Source organism: Gymnodraco acuticeps, unplaced genomic scaffold, assembly GCF_902827175.1.
Source record: "Gymnodraco acuticeps unplaced genomic scaffold, fGymAcu1.1, whole genome shotgun sequence".
Classification (NCBI taxonomy): domain Eukaryota; kingdom Metazoa; phylum Chordata; class Actinopteri; order Perciformes; family Bathydraconidae; genus Gymnodraco; species Gymnodraco acuticeps.
Genome location: NW_022990611.1, coordinates 2,657 through 22,446, shown reverse-complemented (window position 1 = coordinate 22,446; position 19,790 = coordinate 2,657). Strand labels below are relative to the sequence as shown.

Sequence of the window (19,790 nt, the reverse complement as noted above, 5' to 3'; positions counted from 1 at the left end):
CCCTGATAACGATCCAGTTTCACCTGCTTGGGTTTATTAACCCCAAGATCATCGCTAACTCAGCCCCGGGGTTTGCCGAGGTCAAGCTTGTGACATTAAGGCGTGCTGCTGCAACGGCAGGTGCAGGGTCGCCAGCAGCACCATCGGCTGCAGTTCTTTCATCGCTATTTCGTTTTAACAAATCCTTAGACCTTTGGAGCCGATTTCTGATCTCCATTTTGTCATTCAAACAGAAATGGGAGTCTACAGAATGCACAATAAACAAATCCAGAATAGGCGGCAGAGTGTGACGCTGTGATTGGTCTAAATGGGGACGAATCACAAATCACAACAGACACATGCATTTATTTGACGTAGCCTGCGATTTTTTTGTTTTGTTCTGACATCACATACATCGTAGCATAAAAGTTCACAGTTTATTCATAATTAAAAAAATAAAATATATTTTTAAATTTTTATAAATAATAAAAAACGTGTTTATTGGGGGAGGGCAGGAATGTCAAATGGGAGGGCCTGGCCCTCCCTGGCCCTCCCACGGCGCCGGGCATGTGTTCAGGTGTATATCAGTATGTAGTGTCTCTACTTTAAAGAGTCCTCTCCTGCTGATGTTCAGGTGTATATCAGTATGTATTGTCTCTACTTTAAAGAGTCCTCTCCTGCTGATGTTCAGGTGTATATCAGTATGTAGTGTCTCTACTTTAAAGAGTCCTCTCCTGCTGATGTTCAGGTGTATATCAGTATGTATTGTCTCTACTTTAAAGAGTCCTCTCCTGCTGATGTTCAGGTGTATATCAGTATGTAGTGTCTCTACTTTAAATAGTCCTCTCCTGCTGATGTTCAGGTGTATATCAGTATGTATTGTCTCTACTTTAAAGAGTCCTCTCCTGCTGATGTTCAGGTGTATATCAGTATGTATTGTCTCTACTTTAAATAGTCCTCTCCTGCTGATGTTCAGGTGTATATCAGTATGTAGTGTCTCTACTTTAAAGAGTCCTCTCCTGCTGATGTTCAGGTGTATATCAGTATGTAGTGTCTCTACTTTAAAGAGTCCTCTCCTGCTGATGTTCAGGTGTATATCAATATGTAGTGTCTCTACTTTAAAGAGTCCTCTCCTGCTGATGTTCAGGTGTATATCAGTATGTAGTGTCTCTACATGTCTCCATGCTTTAATGTTCAAAAAGCTCTGTATTGTTCTCATACAGTCTGTGCTGCAGCACCTCTTTTCACCCTCTGTCTGAAACCAGAGCCCAGTCTGCTCTGATTGGTTAACTGGCCAGCTCTGTTGTGATTAACGCTTAGAGATGTCCCGCCCCTTAGCCTATCACGTACAATGTGTTGGAGCGCTAGCCAATAGAAGTGCAAGTGTTATATAGTGATGTCACGATATATAAACCTAACAACATAGGAAACGGAAAATCCCAGCATAATAGAGACATCTCTAAGCGGTTGACCAATCACAACAGAGCCGGCCAGCTAACCAATCAGAGCAGACACTAAATACAAATATGAACCAATGAGCATGAAATGTCCTCTTTTAAATAAGGCTGTATGTTAATAATTAGCACACCATGTAATCGCTGCCGTGTGCCACCGACTGCAGCTTTTCATTCAAACACTACAGCAGCTGATTTTACAGCTTTAACCAGAAACATGGAACAAATCAGTGAAAATCAGCTGCTGCAGTGTTTGGTCAGAATGAAAAAGCCGCAGGCTGAGAAACACTGCGGTACACAGAGCTCACCGACTGTGGGCTGTTCTCTCATCTAATTTGCATCTGTTATGCGGCCAAATGAGTGCTTCTGCTGTATAAGTAACCCAGTGTTTGCTAAGCATGTACAGTGAGCATTAGGCATGCGTCTCACGTCATAACCCTCCACCTCTCAGAATAATGATCTATGAACAATTACACAGACGGCAACAAAAGCTTTTAGGCAAACGCATTATTCATGTGATGTGAAGGCCGACAGCAGTGTGACATTTCACATGCGCTTTAGCTCATAACACCTACATGGCACATTAATACACATAGTCATGGTTAGGACATTAATGTAATATCATTTGTGAGTGAGTGAGTTAGAATTCAATCTACGGGCAGTGCTACATTTTATTCTCAGCCATTTGTTACTTTAAACCATTCTTTAGCTTTACCCCGCCTAGTCAGAAAGATCCAGCTCCATTTGAATTATCATAAATACTTGTCCCCCTCTAACGCTAAATTATTAACTGCATTGGAACTGGAGGGCTTTGCTTTTGGGCTGGGAGATTTATCTGGTGGTGGGAGGGAGCTGGCATTGTAATCAGAGGATCTAATCTGCGGAAAATGGAGGTCGGCGGCCGGTTTTCTCAGAGCCGAAGATTCATCAAAACTGGGAGGAGGTCTGGGTAATATGATCCCCCCCTCACCCCTGGATGAACTTCTTACGATGACAGTCGTTCCCCTCTGCTTCAGCTAATGCAATCGTGCAGGGTTTGACCTCGTGCGCGTGCTTGGGGAGTAATGGATTACATTTAATTTAGGATTATCAGGATACAGAGAGATTACAGGTAACTGTGTTCGCTTACAGAGAAACGGAAGTAGTCGGATTATCAAGGATGACGATGTTACAAAACATTTGGAAATAAGGATAGGTAGATGCACTGGAGATAATACCTAGTACAATATAATACAAAGGGGCTTAATTGGCATGACCACATTTTAAACATAGTATTGCCAAAGCGTTCTGCACACGGCGTTATAACAGAACAAATCGAAAATGAACATTTAACACTTAGTAAAAAACATCCTTTTGATCTTTATATTCCCTCGTATTGATTTGCATTTAATATTGATCCAAAAGTAATGGAAAGTAATCAGGATACTTTTATATTGTGTTACTTAAATTATGCTACTGTTTTTCACATCTAACTAGTTATTGGAATACATTTTTAAAGTAACCCTCCCAACCCTGTGTGTGTGTGTGTGTGTGTGTGTGTGTGTGTGTGTGTGTGTGTGTGTGTGTGTGTGTTATTATTCATCTGCAGTGTGAGTTAAAGCCGGAGTAACTCAACACAACGACCTCGGCCACCTTAATTAATCTCAGCACGTCTGGCTGTATGCAGAGTGGAGAACATCTGCCTGACATGTACTCCCTGCTCCCCTGAACACACACACACACACACACACACACACACACACACACACACACACACACACACACACACACACACACACACACACACACACACACACACACACACACACACACACACACACACACACACACACACACACACACACACACACACACACACACACACACACACACACACACTGAACAGCGGCCCTATCCACAGAGCCGCTTCACTTCCTGCGGCTATTGCTGCTGATAAACTTGGCTGGCTAATTGCGAGTCAGAAGCTGTTAGCGGCTGCGGGTCTCAGTGTTCCCGCGGGGCCGTTCTGAGGAGGGCTTTCACACACTGAGCCGCCACATGCCGTCACACCGCTGCTAATGCGCTGTGGCATCTTCCCTGGTGGCAGCAGATTGCCTGGGTGGAGACAGATCATCGGGACAAGTGAGGGCACCGCCTGCATTGTGCTGTGTGGCAGCAGAGATGACAAAAGTACACTCATCCTTTACTCAAGTAGAAGTACAGATACTCGTGTTTAAAAATACTAAGGTAAAAGTAGAAGTACTGACTAACTTCTTTACTCAAGTAAAAGTAAAGAGGCTTTGAAATGTGCTTCAATAAAAAGTACCCATAACTAGCAGCTGTTTTAAAGAGTACCTGACCTCCCTTTATATTAATAGAACAATAATGTCATTGTTAGCTAATGAATGTTTCCATGCTGAACAACGGCAACATGACAACGTTTCCATTGGTCCCTCTTCTTTAGAGAAGACCAGGAAATTATGGATACACGGATCGTGTTCAAATCAATAGGCACGCAATGACTCTAAAGAATAATGATCACGCACCAAACACACATTCAGACTAAAGGAACCAGCTGTTTGGAAAATGAGAGAAGTAGAAAGTACAAGTATTTGAGTTCAACATGTGAGAAGTAGAAAGTACAGGTATTTGAGTTCAACATGTAAGAAGTAGAAAGTACAGGTATTTGAGTTCAACATGTAAGAAGTAGAAAGTACAGGTATTTGAGTTCAACATGTAAGAAGTAGAAAGTACAGGTGTAGAGGAAACTTCTGTGTAGCTATGCAGTGGGAGTCACCGACTCAGGAAGGAGACACGGTAGGAGCAGTAGCTTTGATGTCAAACACTGGTGGTTTATTTGGAGTTAACGGCCGGTGGATTCACATCACAAGTCCAAGAGTCAGAGGTTCTGACTTCACGGTAGAGTTGCCACGTCAATTCTGAAGAACTCTACCCCAGACCCATGTATTTAGCTAGTTCAGAGAGCATCTTCAACATGCTGCATAACAAGATAGAATGATAACACCTCTATCAGCTGACGCCAACAGGCAGGAACAGGGAGACAAAACACTGAGAGCACAGCAGCCAAGGTTACAGGTGCCTTGAACTGATACACTGGATCAAAGTTATGGGCCTTGGAAAATATTCCACAACAACAGGTATTTGTGTTCAACATGTAAGAAGTAGAAAGTACAGGTATTTGGGTTCAACATGTAAGAAGTAGAAAGTTCAGGTATTTGTGTTCAACATGTAAGAAGTAGAAAGTACAGGTATTTGAGTTCAACATGTAAGAAGTAGAAAGTTCAGGTATTTGTGTTCAACATGTAAGAAGTAGAAAGTACAGGTATTTGAGTTCAACATGTAAGAAGTAGAAAGTTCAGGTATTTGTGTTCAACATGTAAGAAGTAGAAAGTACAGGTATTTGTGTTCAACATGTAAGAAGTAGAAAGTGAAGACACACATGATGATGAGGTGGAAGAAGTACTCAGATCTTGTAATTAAAAGTTAAATTAGAAATACCAAATTGTAGGAATACTCTGTTAGTAAAAGTCCTGTATTCAAAAGTACAAAAGTATTGGCATCTACTGTAAATATACGTAAAGTACCAAAAGTACTCATTATGCATATTGGTCAATTTCACAGTCTGTGTTTATCAAGCTGGTAAAGGTGGAAGAAGTACTCAGAACTTGTACTTCAAAGTTAAATTAGAAATACCAACGTGTAGGAATACTCTGTTACAAGTACAAGCCAAATATTACTCAAGTAAAAATAAAAAGGATTGGCATCTAAATTGATCAAAAGTACTCATTATGCAGATTTCAAAGTCTGTGTTTATCAAGCTGGTAAAGGTGGAACTGATTGACTTAATTGACTGTATTTATTACAAACAAAAGTATTGTGTGCTGACACCTCGGCCAAGATAACCCCATGACAGTTCGTCTGTCAGGTTTGTCAGAGTTCCTCTAAAGCACCTGAAGACATTTCACAACTTCCTCACAGGCTGACGCACCTGAAGACATTTCACAACTTCCTCACAGGCTGACGCTCCTGAAGACATTTCACAACTTCCTCACAGGCTGACGCACCTGAAGACATTTCACAACTTCCTCACAGGCTGACGCACCTGAAGACATTTCACAACTTCCTCACAGGCTGACGCACCTGAAGACATTTCACAACTTCCTCACAGGCTGACGCACCTGAAGACATTTTACAACTTCCTCACAGGCTGACGCACCTGAAGACATTTCACAACTTCCTCACAGGCTGACGCACCTGAAGACATTTTACAACTTCCTCACAGGCTGACGCTCCTGAAGACATTTCACAACTTCCTCACAGGCTGACGCACCTGAAGACATTTCACAACTTCCTCACAGGCTGACGCTCTCCTCAGTCGTTCCCTTTCAACAGAAAAGCACCAACGAGCCAGAGAGCCTCCAGTAACCGGAGTAAACAGAGAGTGACTGATCAAACCGATGTTAGTCTTTTAGAGGGTGGAAAACACAAATACAAAGAAATAAAACACTGAGGCTCTAATTCATTATTCATCATTTCATTAATAAACCTGTCTGAGTAAAATAAGCCGATACAATCAACACAGAATGAATGATGTGACAACGACAACAAACCAATGTCCCATTTCAAAGTTTGTCTGTTGGTTTTTGAACGGTGGAGTGTGACAGAACAGTATGTCTTAAATGTAAAAGTATATTGGACTTTTATGTACTTATGTGGCCGACCGGGGAGAACAGCTGGGACCCGAGCGCTTGGTGACATTCAGAGATTATAAAGTTTGCCACCTGGATCTGTTGTTGGAAACTTACGAAGAGATTAGGTTTTTTGGCTTATTTTAACAATGCGATCACATGATTCCTTCCAATGTTATCGCAGAACTGTTGGAAGACTAACTCTGCCAACAGTAGCCAACTTTAATGATAATTATCATCAAACGCTCCGGTCCCAACTGTGTGCGACACTTTTTAAAGTCGCCTCGTTTCCGTAATTTTGTAAGCTTTATGCAATGTGGCTCAGTGGGGTAGTGCGCTGAACTTAGTGCGCTGAATTTGAATCAGCGGATAGCAAGTTCGAGTCCCACTGCAGTAAGTCTTTTTGGATGAAAGCGTCTAACAAGTAATGTTTTGTTTTGGCAGCATTTCGTTTAGGCAGAGCTTTTAGTCAATGTTTCGTGAAGTTGTTAGACGTTTTATAAATTCATTTGCATGTGTTTTGGCACATTTGTGTTTTATATATGCATCGTGTTTTGGGCTGTTGAAGCACGTTTGCCGTTGTCGGCCACCGTATTTATTCGCAGGAAAACGTCTTGAGGTAAAAATATCTCGTGCTTCACATTCAAATTCAAATTCAAAGGTTTTGTTTGTCATATGCACAAAGCTACCGTGTAGAAATGGCAATGCAATTCTTCAGACCTGAGCTCCTCCAACAAAGCAACATATATAATAAAATACAAAAACACAAATGAAAAAGTAGTGCAAAAAGTCTATTTACATTTCAATGGAATATGATATGTACAAGAACAGAATATTAAATTCAATAATGTAAATTAAGACGCAATTACATACGGTTTATTGCAGTGATAACTATTTATATAATTAGTATATTGCAAGAGCTTCATATTGCTTCATACCGGACTTGAACTTTAGTTGCCACGGTAACAAGGTAACTGCAAAGCACAGTAAAAAAGTAGAATAAAAAACAGATGCACACAAAGCACTCAAAATTGTGTTTTCCCTGCTGGAGATGCAATTATTGTCTAGATGTGGCTGGAAGTAAACAGTGCTTAAGAGCGGCTCATTTAACAGACTGCGGGAGAACAAGTGATACTTTTTTTCAGCCACGTTTCAATGTCACCACATAACAAAGAAGAACAATGGAGCCATCTTGGTGACACTCACTCATCCTGCCTGGCATGTGTTTCCGTACAGAAACTGCATTTATCCCGGGTTTTTATTCTCACATTTAAATATTCACTCAATTAGCTGCCACAATATTCTGCCAAACTCCACTTAGGGATAACATATGAATTAAATGAGCAGGGAATGAAATATGACATATGGGTAGCATTACTGGGATTGTGTCTCAGAGCTGTTATGAAGCTTTTTCTCCGTGTGATGGATGTGAGCTGGCGTCAAGAGCAGAGCAACCGACGAGCTCATTTAGCTCTGTTAGCTAAATGAGCCAGCCCCCATTAGCCTGTTGTTGGTGGGATTAATGATGCTCAGGGTGAACATGATCTGTTGTTCTGGGAATAGAGCGGACTTGGGAGTCTTTTGGGTGCAATTATAAAAGAAATCCTCATATTATTTGTTTCATATTGCAAAGCAGTGATGTTTATAATTGTAAGGGTCGTTCATTTCAATTGAAAAACACGCTCCTCTGCTGGCTTTGAGGTCTATGAAAGAAGGATATGAGCTTTCATAGTCTGTATATCCCCAGCAAATAAAACCACAACTACATTATGTGGCCAAAAGTATGTGGACACACTTTTATATAATGTTATTTATGCTGCCAAAAAAAATCAAGCAATCTTATAGCTTAGTTCTTGTTTTTAAAATACTCAATTTGGAGTTTATGGCAAACGAGTCGAGTTGGCTTTCCAGTTTTTTACTATTTTGAAGTCAAGCCTGTGAAGTCTTTCCACACCAATCATTTAAGTTCATTTGGGTTTTATTTTGAAGGCAGCATCAGGTACCGAGTGCATTGGTAGGGTTGGGCACAGGAAAGGCAGATGTGTTTTCATTTGACAAGCCACAGGGCAGGAACAAGGTAAAGCAGGTGTTCTTAGTATTGAATTTATACTCTTGCCTTGACATTGGATTTAATCCCGGCGTTAGATTCCCAACTTGGTATCTCAGCCTCTGCAGTATTACTTTATGGACCTGGCTTTCACAATTTGGGCATTGTATTGTGGAAAAAGGTGCACTGCAGTCTAAACATGTCATTCAATGTTGTGGCATTAAGATGAACCTTAATGGGAATTCAGGGAAACAGCCCCAGGTAAAAATGTGGCCAGCTGCGTTCACACATATGTCTGTAGATTAAATGCACATTTGATATTTGGCTAAGGGTTGTGCATTAATTGCAATTCAAGGGATCTCATCCAATTAATAACATGCTTGCATCTTCTCCCGCACAATTATTGCTGCATCGTCAAGCAATCATTAAACAATGCCTTCTCTCCTGAGCTGCAGAGAGCACACAGTAAACAGGATGTATTGGGTTTTCAGTGCTACACAAGGGAGAATGTGTCACTCTAGTATGCAGCAAGGAGCCTTCAGCCAGGTACATGTGTGCAGGGTGACCACAGGCATGAGATGTAATGTGCAGACACAAGGCCTTATCTGTGCCTTCACATGAGTTTTATATGAGTCACAGTGCCATGGGAGAGATGAGGGGTGTGTGTGTGTGCGCGGGATGGAGGTGTCTGCTTGTGATGGCCGGCAAGTCCTCCTTTCCCCCTAAGACAAGCTTAACCATCCTCTCCCTAATACAGTCACACACACACACACACACACACACACACACACACACACACACACACACACACACACACACACACACACACACACACACACACACACACACACACACACACACACACACACACACACACTAGCTACAGTCGTGCACATACAGGATTGGCTTATCTGCTCTTGATGCACATTGCAGCTTAGTTATTTCCAAGGAAGTAAAGAAATACAAATGACAGCCTCTCACCTATTTTTACCCGCAAAGTTGGAAAAGGAATATATAACAAGAGTGTGGGCTGCAAACCTTCAAATGAGGAAAACATAGCGCGGAAAATAAAGCTTTATTCAAAGGAAGAAGTCTTGAGTTTTAGTTAAAATGCTGGTGGAGTCTCGAGGCACGAGGCCAGCAGGAGACGTGACAAGATACTTGAAAGCTCTGAATGTATTTAGCATCTGTAGTGCTCAGAACAAGAAAAAACACAAGTATCTAATTAGAATAGATTGACGTGGCTTTTGACATGACAGTAAAGTATGTGTGGTATAAAGAAACACAAAGTAGAGGAGTGTTTCCGGCTTTATCTGACGCACTCTTTTACACTGGAAAAAATGCTGGACCAAAAACAAGTTAAACAATAATGAAATAAGCTGTTTTCACTTGACATAAGTAAAACATCTGCCAATAGAACAAGTGACAATGAGCTTGGTAAGATTGATTGAAATAAGAAAGGATATTTAGATAAATCAGATCTTGCAGTTAGCTGGGAGAACTCATTTTGAACTATATTTGACCAGAATCAGGAGATGCTGTGTTACAAGACAAGCCACAAGTTTTCTGTTTTCTGATGTTAAATAGTGATTTTCTAATAAAAATGTAAAAAAATAAGTGTTTCATCTGAGATACAACTCAAAATACGATTTTTTACTTACATGTAAAGGGGACCTATCATGCAAAATGCACTTGTTGATGTATTTTATACATAACTATGTGTCTCCGGTGTGTCAGGGAACTCACGCGGCGTCAGAAACCCTCTCTCTTTTCCTCCGTACCCAAATCTCTAAAAACGGGGAACAACGGAGCTGATCCAGATTTGCGTCCGATATGACGTAATATCTGAAATGTGGACCCACGGCCCAATCAGAAACGTTGCTATCAGAAACAATGCCCGACTGTTCTGGACGTAATATGGTCGGTGTTTACATTAGCATCGCTAACACTCGGAGCTAACCTGTACTGGAGAGCATGTGTGTGAAGAAGCAGGAAGTAAAAAGGAACTCACCTTGTGGTATAACCGGCAAGAGAGAAAGCCTTTGAGCTCCATACTGTTTCAGATCCTTGATAATCCATGATATGGCGTTTCATCACCGCAGTATTTGCCGGTAGAATCTCCCGCATGTCAGGCATAAGCTCCGCCCCTCTTTTTTTAATCAATTCTTTTATTTTTGAAGCTTTATACATCAAATCAGCACTTTTGAAACAGGAAGTGAAACAGAGGGATATGAGGCATGGCTAGAATGGGTGATCTGTTTGGTATTTTGAGCAAAACACTTTATAGACATGTTTTTAATATATTTGTATATATCTGAGACCTATGCTATTGCCTAAAGATAGCATGATAGGTGACCTTTAACAAGATGATGCATTGTCTAAAAACAAGACCCGATATCTCACTGCAGTGTTACTTCTGAAGTTAGTATGTCTTATATAACACTAAGAAAGTGGATCACTCCTGTTCTGAAGTCTTTACACTGGCTTCCTGTGTGTCAAAGAATACATTTCAAAATACTGCTGCTGGTTTATAAAGCACTGAATGCTTTAGGCCCAAAATACATTTCTGGCCTCCTGCTAAATGATGAACCATCCAGATCTCTCAGGTCTTCAGGGACTGGTCAGCTTTCTGTCCCCAGAGTCAGAACTAAACATGGAGAAGCAGCGTTCAGTTATTATGCTCCAAATATCTGGAACTCCCAGAAACCTGCAGGTCCGCTGCAACTCTGACTACTTTTAAATCCAGGCTGAAGACTTTTCTTTTTGCCGCTGCTTTTTTATTACATTACATGTTACTTGTTAGACGCTTTTATCCAAAGCGACTTACATACTCAATACTGTGGGTAATCCGCACAGGAGCTTTTAATTGAAACTGAGCCGTTGTGTTCATCAGTAAAGTGGAACTTCTGTGTGAACTATTCATATCTTAAACTGCACTGTAACTTTTTATTCATGTACTTTTTATCCATGTATTTTTTCTTTTAATGTTTCTTTTATTATCTTTTACTGTTTTGAAATGCCTTTGTCTGAATGTCTTTCATTTTTGTAAAGCACCTTGTGTTGAAAGGTGCTATATAAATAAACTTGCCTTGCCTATATCAGGTGTAAAGATATATTCTGACTAGATATTAGACAAAAATACTTGCCAAGATTTCGAGTTTTTGTCGTGCACTTCAGTATTCTGGGGACGTTTCATTGAACTGTCATGACTGGAGTATTTCCTGCGCCTGAAGGGCTCATTTTAAATGATCTGGATTGTTCAATGGCAGGTGCACTGGAGCGAGCCCACTCAATATCACACGGCCCAGCGACCTGTCTTTAATGGATAATGAAAAATGATCAACGACGTGCTGAGGCAAGCCGTCCCAAAGCAACACCTGTTTCTCTCCACAACTTTAACCACACCCCACTGTTCTGTATTACACATGACATCTGATGTTTACACATGCATATTAGGCATCATTATTAACTTTTGTTTGTTTGTTCACCTTGTAAAGCGGCCTTGAGTCCCTTGAAAGGCGCTATACAAATGTCATCTATTATTATTATCATCTAAATAAATATTGTATTATTTTGTTGACATATTAGCATTAAAGGTTTTAACAGAGAGATACTGTCGAAAGCCGGATACAAATCTTACTTTCCATGTTTTTTAGGATTACATGCGACACAAATCAGATATATGAACAAACGCCTTTGTAATAATCTTTAGAATAAATATAGAAATGCAAATGTGGTGAGATTCCTGGTGTAAACTAATTTAGAGGATCTGGCCTTTACGATGTGTTTTGCAAAATGAATACGTCTTGCAAGACACAACAGGTCAAAATGGTAAATATTTTAACCACCACATTTTCTATTACGTTCAGACTTCCCCATTTCAATCTGTGACAGTGACATTAACTGCGTTTTCTATTCACAGAAAATTGGCCGTTCAATAGTGTTTTTATTTGTCAGACAGTTTATAGATTTTTTATCTGTTTATTTGTCTCACTCTGTAACGCTGGTTTATTTCTATTTCCTTTTGGAGATGTTTATATTTTAGAATTGTTTATTTCTCTTTGAATGTGTTATTATACACACGCACACACACACACACACACACACACACACACACACACACACACACACACACACACACACACACACACACACACACACACACACACACACACACACACACACACACTGAACAGACTCACACACACACACACACACACACACACACACACTGAACAGGCTCACACACATACTGAACAGGCTCACACACACACACACACACACACACACACACACACACACACACACTGAACAGGCTCACACACACACACACACACACACACACACACACACACACACACACACTGAACATGCTCACACACACACACACACATACTGAACAGACTCACACACACACACACACACACACATACTGAACAGACTCACACACACACACTGAACAGACTCACATACACACACACACACACACACACACACACACACACACACACACACACACACACACACATACACACACACACACACTGAACAGACTCACACACACACACACACACACTGAACAGGCTCACACACACACACACACATACTGAACATGCTCACACACACACACACACACACACACACACACACACACACACACACACTGAACAGGCTCACACACACACACACACACACACACACACACACACACATACTGAACAGACTCACACACACACACATACTGAACAGACTCACACACATACACACACACACACACACACACACACACACACACTGAACAGACACACACTGAACAGACTCACACACACACACTGAAACAGACTCACACACACACACACACACACACACCACACACACACACACACACACACACACACACACACACACACACACACACACTGAACAGCGGCCCTATCCGCAGAGCCGCTTCACTTCCTGCGGCTATTGCTGCTGATAAACTTGCAGAGCCGGCCAGCTAACCAATCAGAGCAGGCTGGGCTCTGGTTTCAGACAGAGGGTGAAAAGAGGTGCTGCAGCACAGACAGTATGAGAACAATAAAGAGCTTTTTGAACATTAAAGCATGGAGACGTGTCAGAAATGTCCTCTTTAAGATGCAATATTGTCGTGCGTCATGTGTGTATTGCTGTTCATGGTGAGTCATGTCTTATAGGCCGGTGCCAAGGACACATTTTATGCAAATGCAAAGTAATTTAAATCTGAATAGGCTTTATAACAGAGTGGATTTGACATTATTCAAATATGATGTATTAATCTGTTGAATTTAAGGATTTCTGTTATCACGAGACGAGCCTAAGAAGTCAGAGTTGATCACGCTGCGAGTCACGTCCGTCCTTCTCTCCCGGCGGCTGTCCCCGGCGCAGAGTATTAACATGCAGCTGTTACTGTATTTAAAGTTTCCAAGAGCTGCATGACCTTTACATGACAAGGAGACAGAGTTGGAGAAGTATAGACCACTTAAAGAAGAATACAGCTATGAGAGTCCCTAGGTTAAAACACTCTGCAGGTCCTTGTTGCTGCACGCAGAGTTTATTTGCTCACATAAGTCATGCTCAGACAGTTAGCGTCACCTTCCTGGTAATTAGAAAGTGTGAGTAAGACAGCGGGAACAATACACACTTCCTCCTTCCTCCGGCTGCCTTTGTTACCCTTTGTGCAGCAAACGTGTCCAACAACCAGTGAACGTCACGGATAAAGAGATGATAGAAAGAGTCGTTAGGATACGTTCGACACCTTTAAGAAGAAAAACCTTAACTGCTTAAGTTACCAATTATAGTTTTACATTTAAAGACTAACCATGGAAACACTTTCCCAAGAGGATATTTGAGTACAAATCTATACATTAGTGGTTTTGTAGGGAAAAATAAACAGATTGCATGGAGAAATGTATGGTTTGCCTATTCAATAGATCTCCTTCTAATACATTTACTTCTACTTTATTACACTTGCATTTACTTTGGGGTTTGGAAATATATCCATCCATCTTCTCCCGCTTATCCGTGATCGGGTCGCGGGGGTAGCAGTTCCAGCAGAGAGCCCCAAACATTCCTTTCCCTGGCGACATCAACCAGCTCTGACTGGGGGATCCCAAGGCGCTCCCAGGCCAGCGAAGAGATATAATCCCTCCACCTGGTCCTAGGTCTACCCCTTGGTCTCCTCCCAGCTGGACGTGCCTGGAACACCTCCCTAGGGAGGCGCCCAGGTGGCATCCTTACTAGGTGCCCGAACCACCTGAACTGGCTCCTTTCGACTCGAAGGAGGAGCGGTTCAACTCCGAGTCCCTCCCGGATGACTGAACTTCTCACCTTATCCCTAAGGGAGACGCCAGCCACCCTGCGGAGAAAAGCCATCTCGGCCGCTTGTATCCGCGATCTCGTTCTTTCGGTCATGACCCATCCTTCATGACCATAGGTGAGGGTAGGAAGGAAAATGGCCCGGTAGACAGAGAGCTTTGCCTTCTGGCTCAGCTCCCTTTTCGTCACAACGGTGCGGTAAAGCGACTGCAGTACCGCTCCCGCTGCTCCGATTCTCCGGCCCATCTCACGCTCCATTGTTCCCTCACTCGAGAACAAGACCCCGAGATACTTGAACTCCTTCACTTGGGGATAATCATGAATTATCATTATACGCACAAAAGAAAAGTGTATATTTTTCTCATGTTGTTGATTATATAACGAGTAATAACTTTATTGGGAGAGGACATCTTTACCAAACAACAATTAAATGGCTTTAAACTAACATTTGCTGCAACTGCTTTCAAATTTCAGTTACCATTTTGTTCATAAAAACTATCCATTAAATACATTTTCAGTTTAGGTTAATGATATTTCTCTTATCTGAACCATGAACCTGCAAACCATTCGTTATTCTATTGTTGTAAGGTCTTCTTGTTATGCATTTGAAAATCCCTGCTTCTAGAAATAGCCATATAAGAAAAGGTCATTGTTTTAGTATCATTATAAGTTGTTGTTTCTGCCATCTGAGGACAAATCTTTCTTTACATCACCTTTTAATTTGATCAAACGAGCGGACCACACGGCAACACTTCACTGTACTGCTTATACAATTATACATTCTGCATATCGTACAGTGTGACTGTAATTGACTGGAGAAAATAATGAGGGTGTAATCACAGTCTCTTATGTGCACTGCAAGTTGTTGTGATCCCATTTTACATTTATTTAATCAACCGAAGACACTTCATATTGTATCTCAGCTTGGATTCCCTGCGAGTCCGAGCGGTGATTGTTCCCAGGAACCTGAAGTACTCGTGTCAAATCTACATCGCACTTAAAGAGGAACAAGAGATGCTGGGATTTACACTGCGGCACTTCAGGTGAGCAGATCTCTGGGAGGAGAGGGAGCGGTTGAATAATTTTAGTTTAAGAAGGTTTAAAACAGAGGGAAATGAACAGGAAGTGTCAGCCATGATAAGAGCTGTTTGATTTCTCTAGATCAGGGGTGTCCAAGCTTTCTTCATCTGAGAGCTACTTTGAAAAGATGAAAGTGCCCAAGAGCTACTTGCATCACATCGCTTACATTTATTCACATAGCCCTCATCAGTTGAATTAAGCTACTTTTGTACACGTGTGAAATTGCAATACCTAAAGCTTATCAAAAACCTTAACTTCACATCAAGGTCCAAGAGAAAAGAGAAAAACATTTCACTTCTTATTATGGCCCACAAAGTAATCGCCTTAATCACCACCGTATAAACATCTTATGGCACATGTGTAAAATAAGTGCATTCACTCTTTTTCACAGTCAGTGAGATGAATGGCACGGCATGGAGACCACAATAGAGGTGTATTCTGGACCCACTTAGGTTCACTCTAATAGAGTCATTTCATTTTTAATCTTCATTTTTGTTCTGTATTTAGATTTCATTCATGCCAGAAAAAGCAGCTTTACAAAGGTCTGTAGAACAGAACCAAATAAAGCAGACATGTTCAGTGCTGCTTGGTGAATGTTCTTAGAGTTTTCTGGGTCTACAAGGCTCCAGAAATGTTGGGAGTTTTGCTGAGACTTAAGCTGAACATGATTTTGGAGATGTATAACCTCCATCTCCACATGATTGACACTGAACAGTTCAGCCATCTTCTTCTTTTTCTTCGTCTTGACATTAAATTATAAACCATAATAAATCAACTGTAGGTCTTGCCTCCCTATATCTGTGTGTGAAATTGTTCCATCCTCAAAAACAAAAAACGAATGCTTCTGCAGTCTAGCTGCAGCTTCAAGCTACGGTCTTCTGTTTAAACACTGAATGTCCTGAATGTGGCATCACTAACAGGACTTGAGTCTGAACACAGCAGACAACAGGAGTATTTACAACAGCATATAACAACTAAAATAGCGCATGTGGATGCACACTTACATTCTCTGTCTTACTGTTACATAAATCCCATGAATGTATGAGATTAAGTTAGCTTCATCATATCTCAATCAGTGGTTAAGTGAATAATAAAGTTTCTATCAGGTTACTATCAGCCTGTCACTCAATATTTTCAGGGAGGGGGCGGGGTTTGGAGGAACAGAGGAGACGGTGATCGCGCAAGCTTTTTTCCTGCCTTCACAAACTTTACACAAGTATTTATCAACTGGAAATAGCAAGAGGACATTCATTCATTAAATCCACCAAAAAACCTGACATGGTGCTAACGTGAGTATTTTTTAAAGTATAAATCCATGTGTGTCTGAGCCGCAGCGACACGGACTGATTCAGGTGCATTTATTGTCGTCGGATTTTGTCTACACAGTCTGTGAACCGCGAGCGGCGAGCTACTGAAAAGCTGTTGAGCTACCGGTAGCTCGCGATCGACGTGTTGGAGACCCCTGCTCTAGATCAGTTGCCAAAGATCGCAGGGGGGGGGGGGGGCGCCAGGCCTCTAGGCCAAATATCATATTTAGACTTTTTTTATTTATTTTTTTTACATATAATTGTAACGCAATACATGATTGTCACTAAAAGCCTTGTCTCTACATTACAATAACATATACAAAATAATTGATTAATAATTTGAATAACAATTCAAGTTAGTATTAAAGGCATAAAAAGACAGAAATGTATAATTCTTTCTATAGAAATGTTTCTTCTGCCCGTAAAGTGTCCAAACCAGGCTTTTCTGGATAAGCGCATTTTTAAAACATAGTCATTGTCCATGCCGGTCTCAGATTATTTGTCACTGTTGCTCCGATCAGATCGGTCTCCTCCATTTTGTAGATTATTTACGACTTTTGAATCCACATAAACACATCGGCAAAATCCGGTTTACTTTGAGCATGTGTTTTAAACAGTTTCATCCCTTTGTGAATTGTTTCCACTTGCGCCGTCCTTTCATTTCTTCATAAAGCGGGAATCCAAATGAATGAATCCTGAGTCCAATAGCCATCAAAGTCACTCCAATAGTGCTCCTTAATTACGCTTTCATCCTCCTTTAACAAAATACTTCACATTCATCCAGTTTGTGACAGTAGTTGTTGCATTTTGAGACTTTTAAACTTTAATTACCGCTGTTGCTCCCCCCCTCCCCTTGTGTGTGGGTGGGGGGGGGGGGGGGGGGTGCAACTTCCAACAGAAGTCATTTGGGGGGGCTCTTGGGGTAAAAAATTGGTTGGGAACCCCTGCTCTAGATGATAGGAAAGGAGCTTCAATGCTTCCTTTGTTATCTCCTTGAGCCTAGGATACATTGCACCATCCTTTACAATAAGGAAAGGAGAAAATGCTTTCCCACAATTCCTTGCAGCTGCGACATTTGAAAAGATGCAGCATTCAGATGTTCCCTTCTGTATACAATTAAACACAGGAATTTCACTATACTGTCTTTCTAATAATGCCTCAAGCTATTTCTTGCTATGTAATATGTATGTTCACTTCTATTAGCATGTGCTGTGTTGTTAGCCTCTATGTTGCATGTTTCTAATGAGTTGATTACTTTTCTTTAGGGTGACTTGCTAAATCTGTCCAAAACTACTGATGGAAATGTGCCTTGTTTGAATGGTGGTATACACAGTGTGTAGGCCTTATAAGTTATGCATATATTGCATTAAGTACTATTTATTTTTAAAACAAATGTACGCAATCATACTAACTGGGATTCAGGAGGATTAATTGGAGTGGACAGCAGAGCTAGCAACAATTTAATTATAAAATCTTGATTCAAACCTTGATAATGAAGTAACATATCTTTCCAGTTTATAGAGCTGCATGAAAGAAGTATTAGGATGCATTTGTAGTTGTCCATTCACGGAAAAAGGTAGTTTGCCCACATGTTGATGTGTAAATGTAGTCTCTTTTCCTAAGTCCTTATGAATCCTCCTTCACATCGTTCCGTAACCCCTTGATCTTTTCTCTGAGGTTAAGGACAAGTGGTTTGGAAAAGACGTAGGATCTGATTTGTTTGAGGATTCGACCAGAGCCAAAGTGTCTCCAGTAGGACTCAGATGAGGGTGTTGCACTTTTATTTTCCTTATACATGTGATGTTTTGGTGTTTTGTTTCTTTCCGTTAACCGTCAAGTGGGAAATAAGTATTTTTTGTGTGTGTTTCTCTTAGTATCCTAAGATACTGTTATGTTTGGCTGTGAAAAAATAAATTATTATTATGAAGGGCAGACCATCTATTTGTATTTATTTGTTTTTTTAGAAAGGGGCAGGTCACATAAGATGTTATTCTTCTCCCTGCTCCTTTTCGCTAAATGGTAGAGTCATGTTTTGTGGCAATTATTGTACATTTGGTTTTGCGTACCATGAGCGGGACAAATAAAAATGAAATGAAATAAGCAGCAGGTGAGGTCTTTCAAAAAAGCTGCTCTTACTGCCTCCCTGTAACCATATTGATTTATCAGTAGACTTTTATGAACATCCATTGATTTTGTCCAAAGCATAAGGGAATAATCAAATCATGAGTACATATGGAGCGACCCACAATAAAGCTTTTATGCTTCCCTGATATTGTGCATGCTGCTGGGCCACTCTCCAGTATTACTGCGAGAGTAAGGGGATTACTTCTGTCTAAATTGACATCTTATCCCAGATACAGAGATGGAGGAAATCAGGTTTACTGTACCTTAACAATGTCTTCATTGGAGGACTTGCACTGCACAAAGGCAGAGACGTCAGTGACGGCTCCATTCATCTCTATGGAGACCATCTTGACAGGAATAGCCACTGTGCGTCCGGTCAGAATCGCTGTGTTGATGATTTCAGTGTCCTATGGAGAGAGGGGAAAATATATATTTATAAAAGTACTTTTCACACACAGAATGAAGCTCAAAGTGCTTCAACAATATGGCACATTACACAAGATAAACGGTAGATAAGACATTACATTCAAGCATTATGACATGACATATAGATATATATGGCAGATGCTATTAACACCCGGGTGTCAGTAGCTAACGCTATTTGCACCCGGGCTACACATTAGATACTGTTTTGGATGTATAGGTATATATGGAAATGTTTCTTTGATAACTTCATTCCCTTGTGCTGCTGCGTCGTAAGGCACTTATTATCTTAAGCACTGTAGCTATTTACACCCGGGTGTTGTACTGTATGCATCTCTTCTTGCTCTTTCTACGA

At 41.0% G+C, this 19,790-nt stretch overlaps 1 protein-coding gene across 1 annotated transcript in view; it reads right to left on the bottom strand.

Moving 5' to 3' along the window:
* Positions 1-19,419, bottom strand: part of tmem132e (transmembrane protein 132E) — a gene marked incomplete at its 5' end in the record, with an annotated part of 76,928 nt that extends 57,509 nt beyond the window's left edge. Inside the window, 1 exon segment of the mRNA XM_034228969.1 lies at positions 19,276-19,419. Within this exon segment, the coding sequence (XP_034084860.1) occupies positions 19,276-19,419 (144 nt within the window).
* Positions 19,420-19,790: the final 371 nt, after the last annotated feature.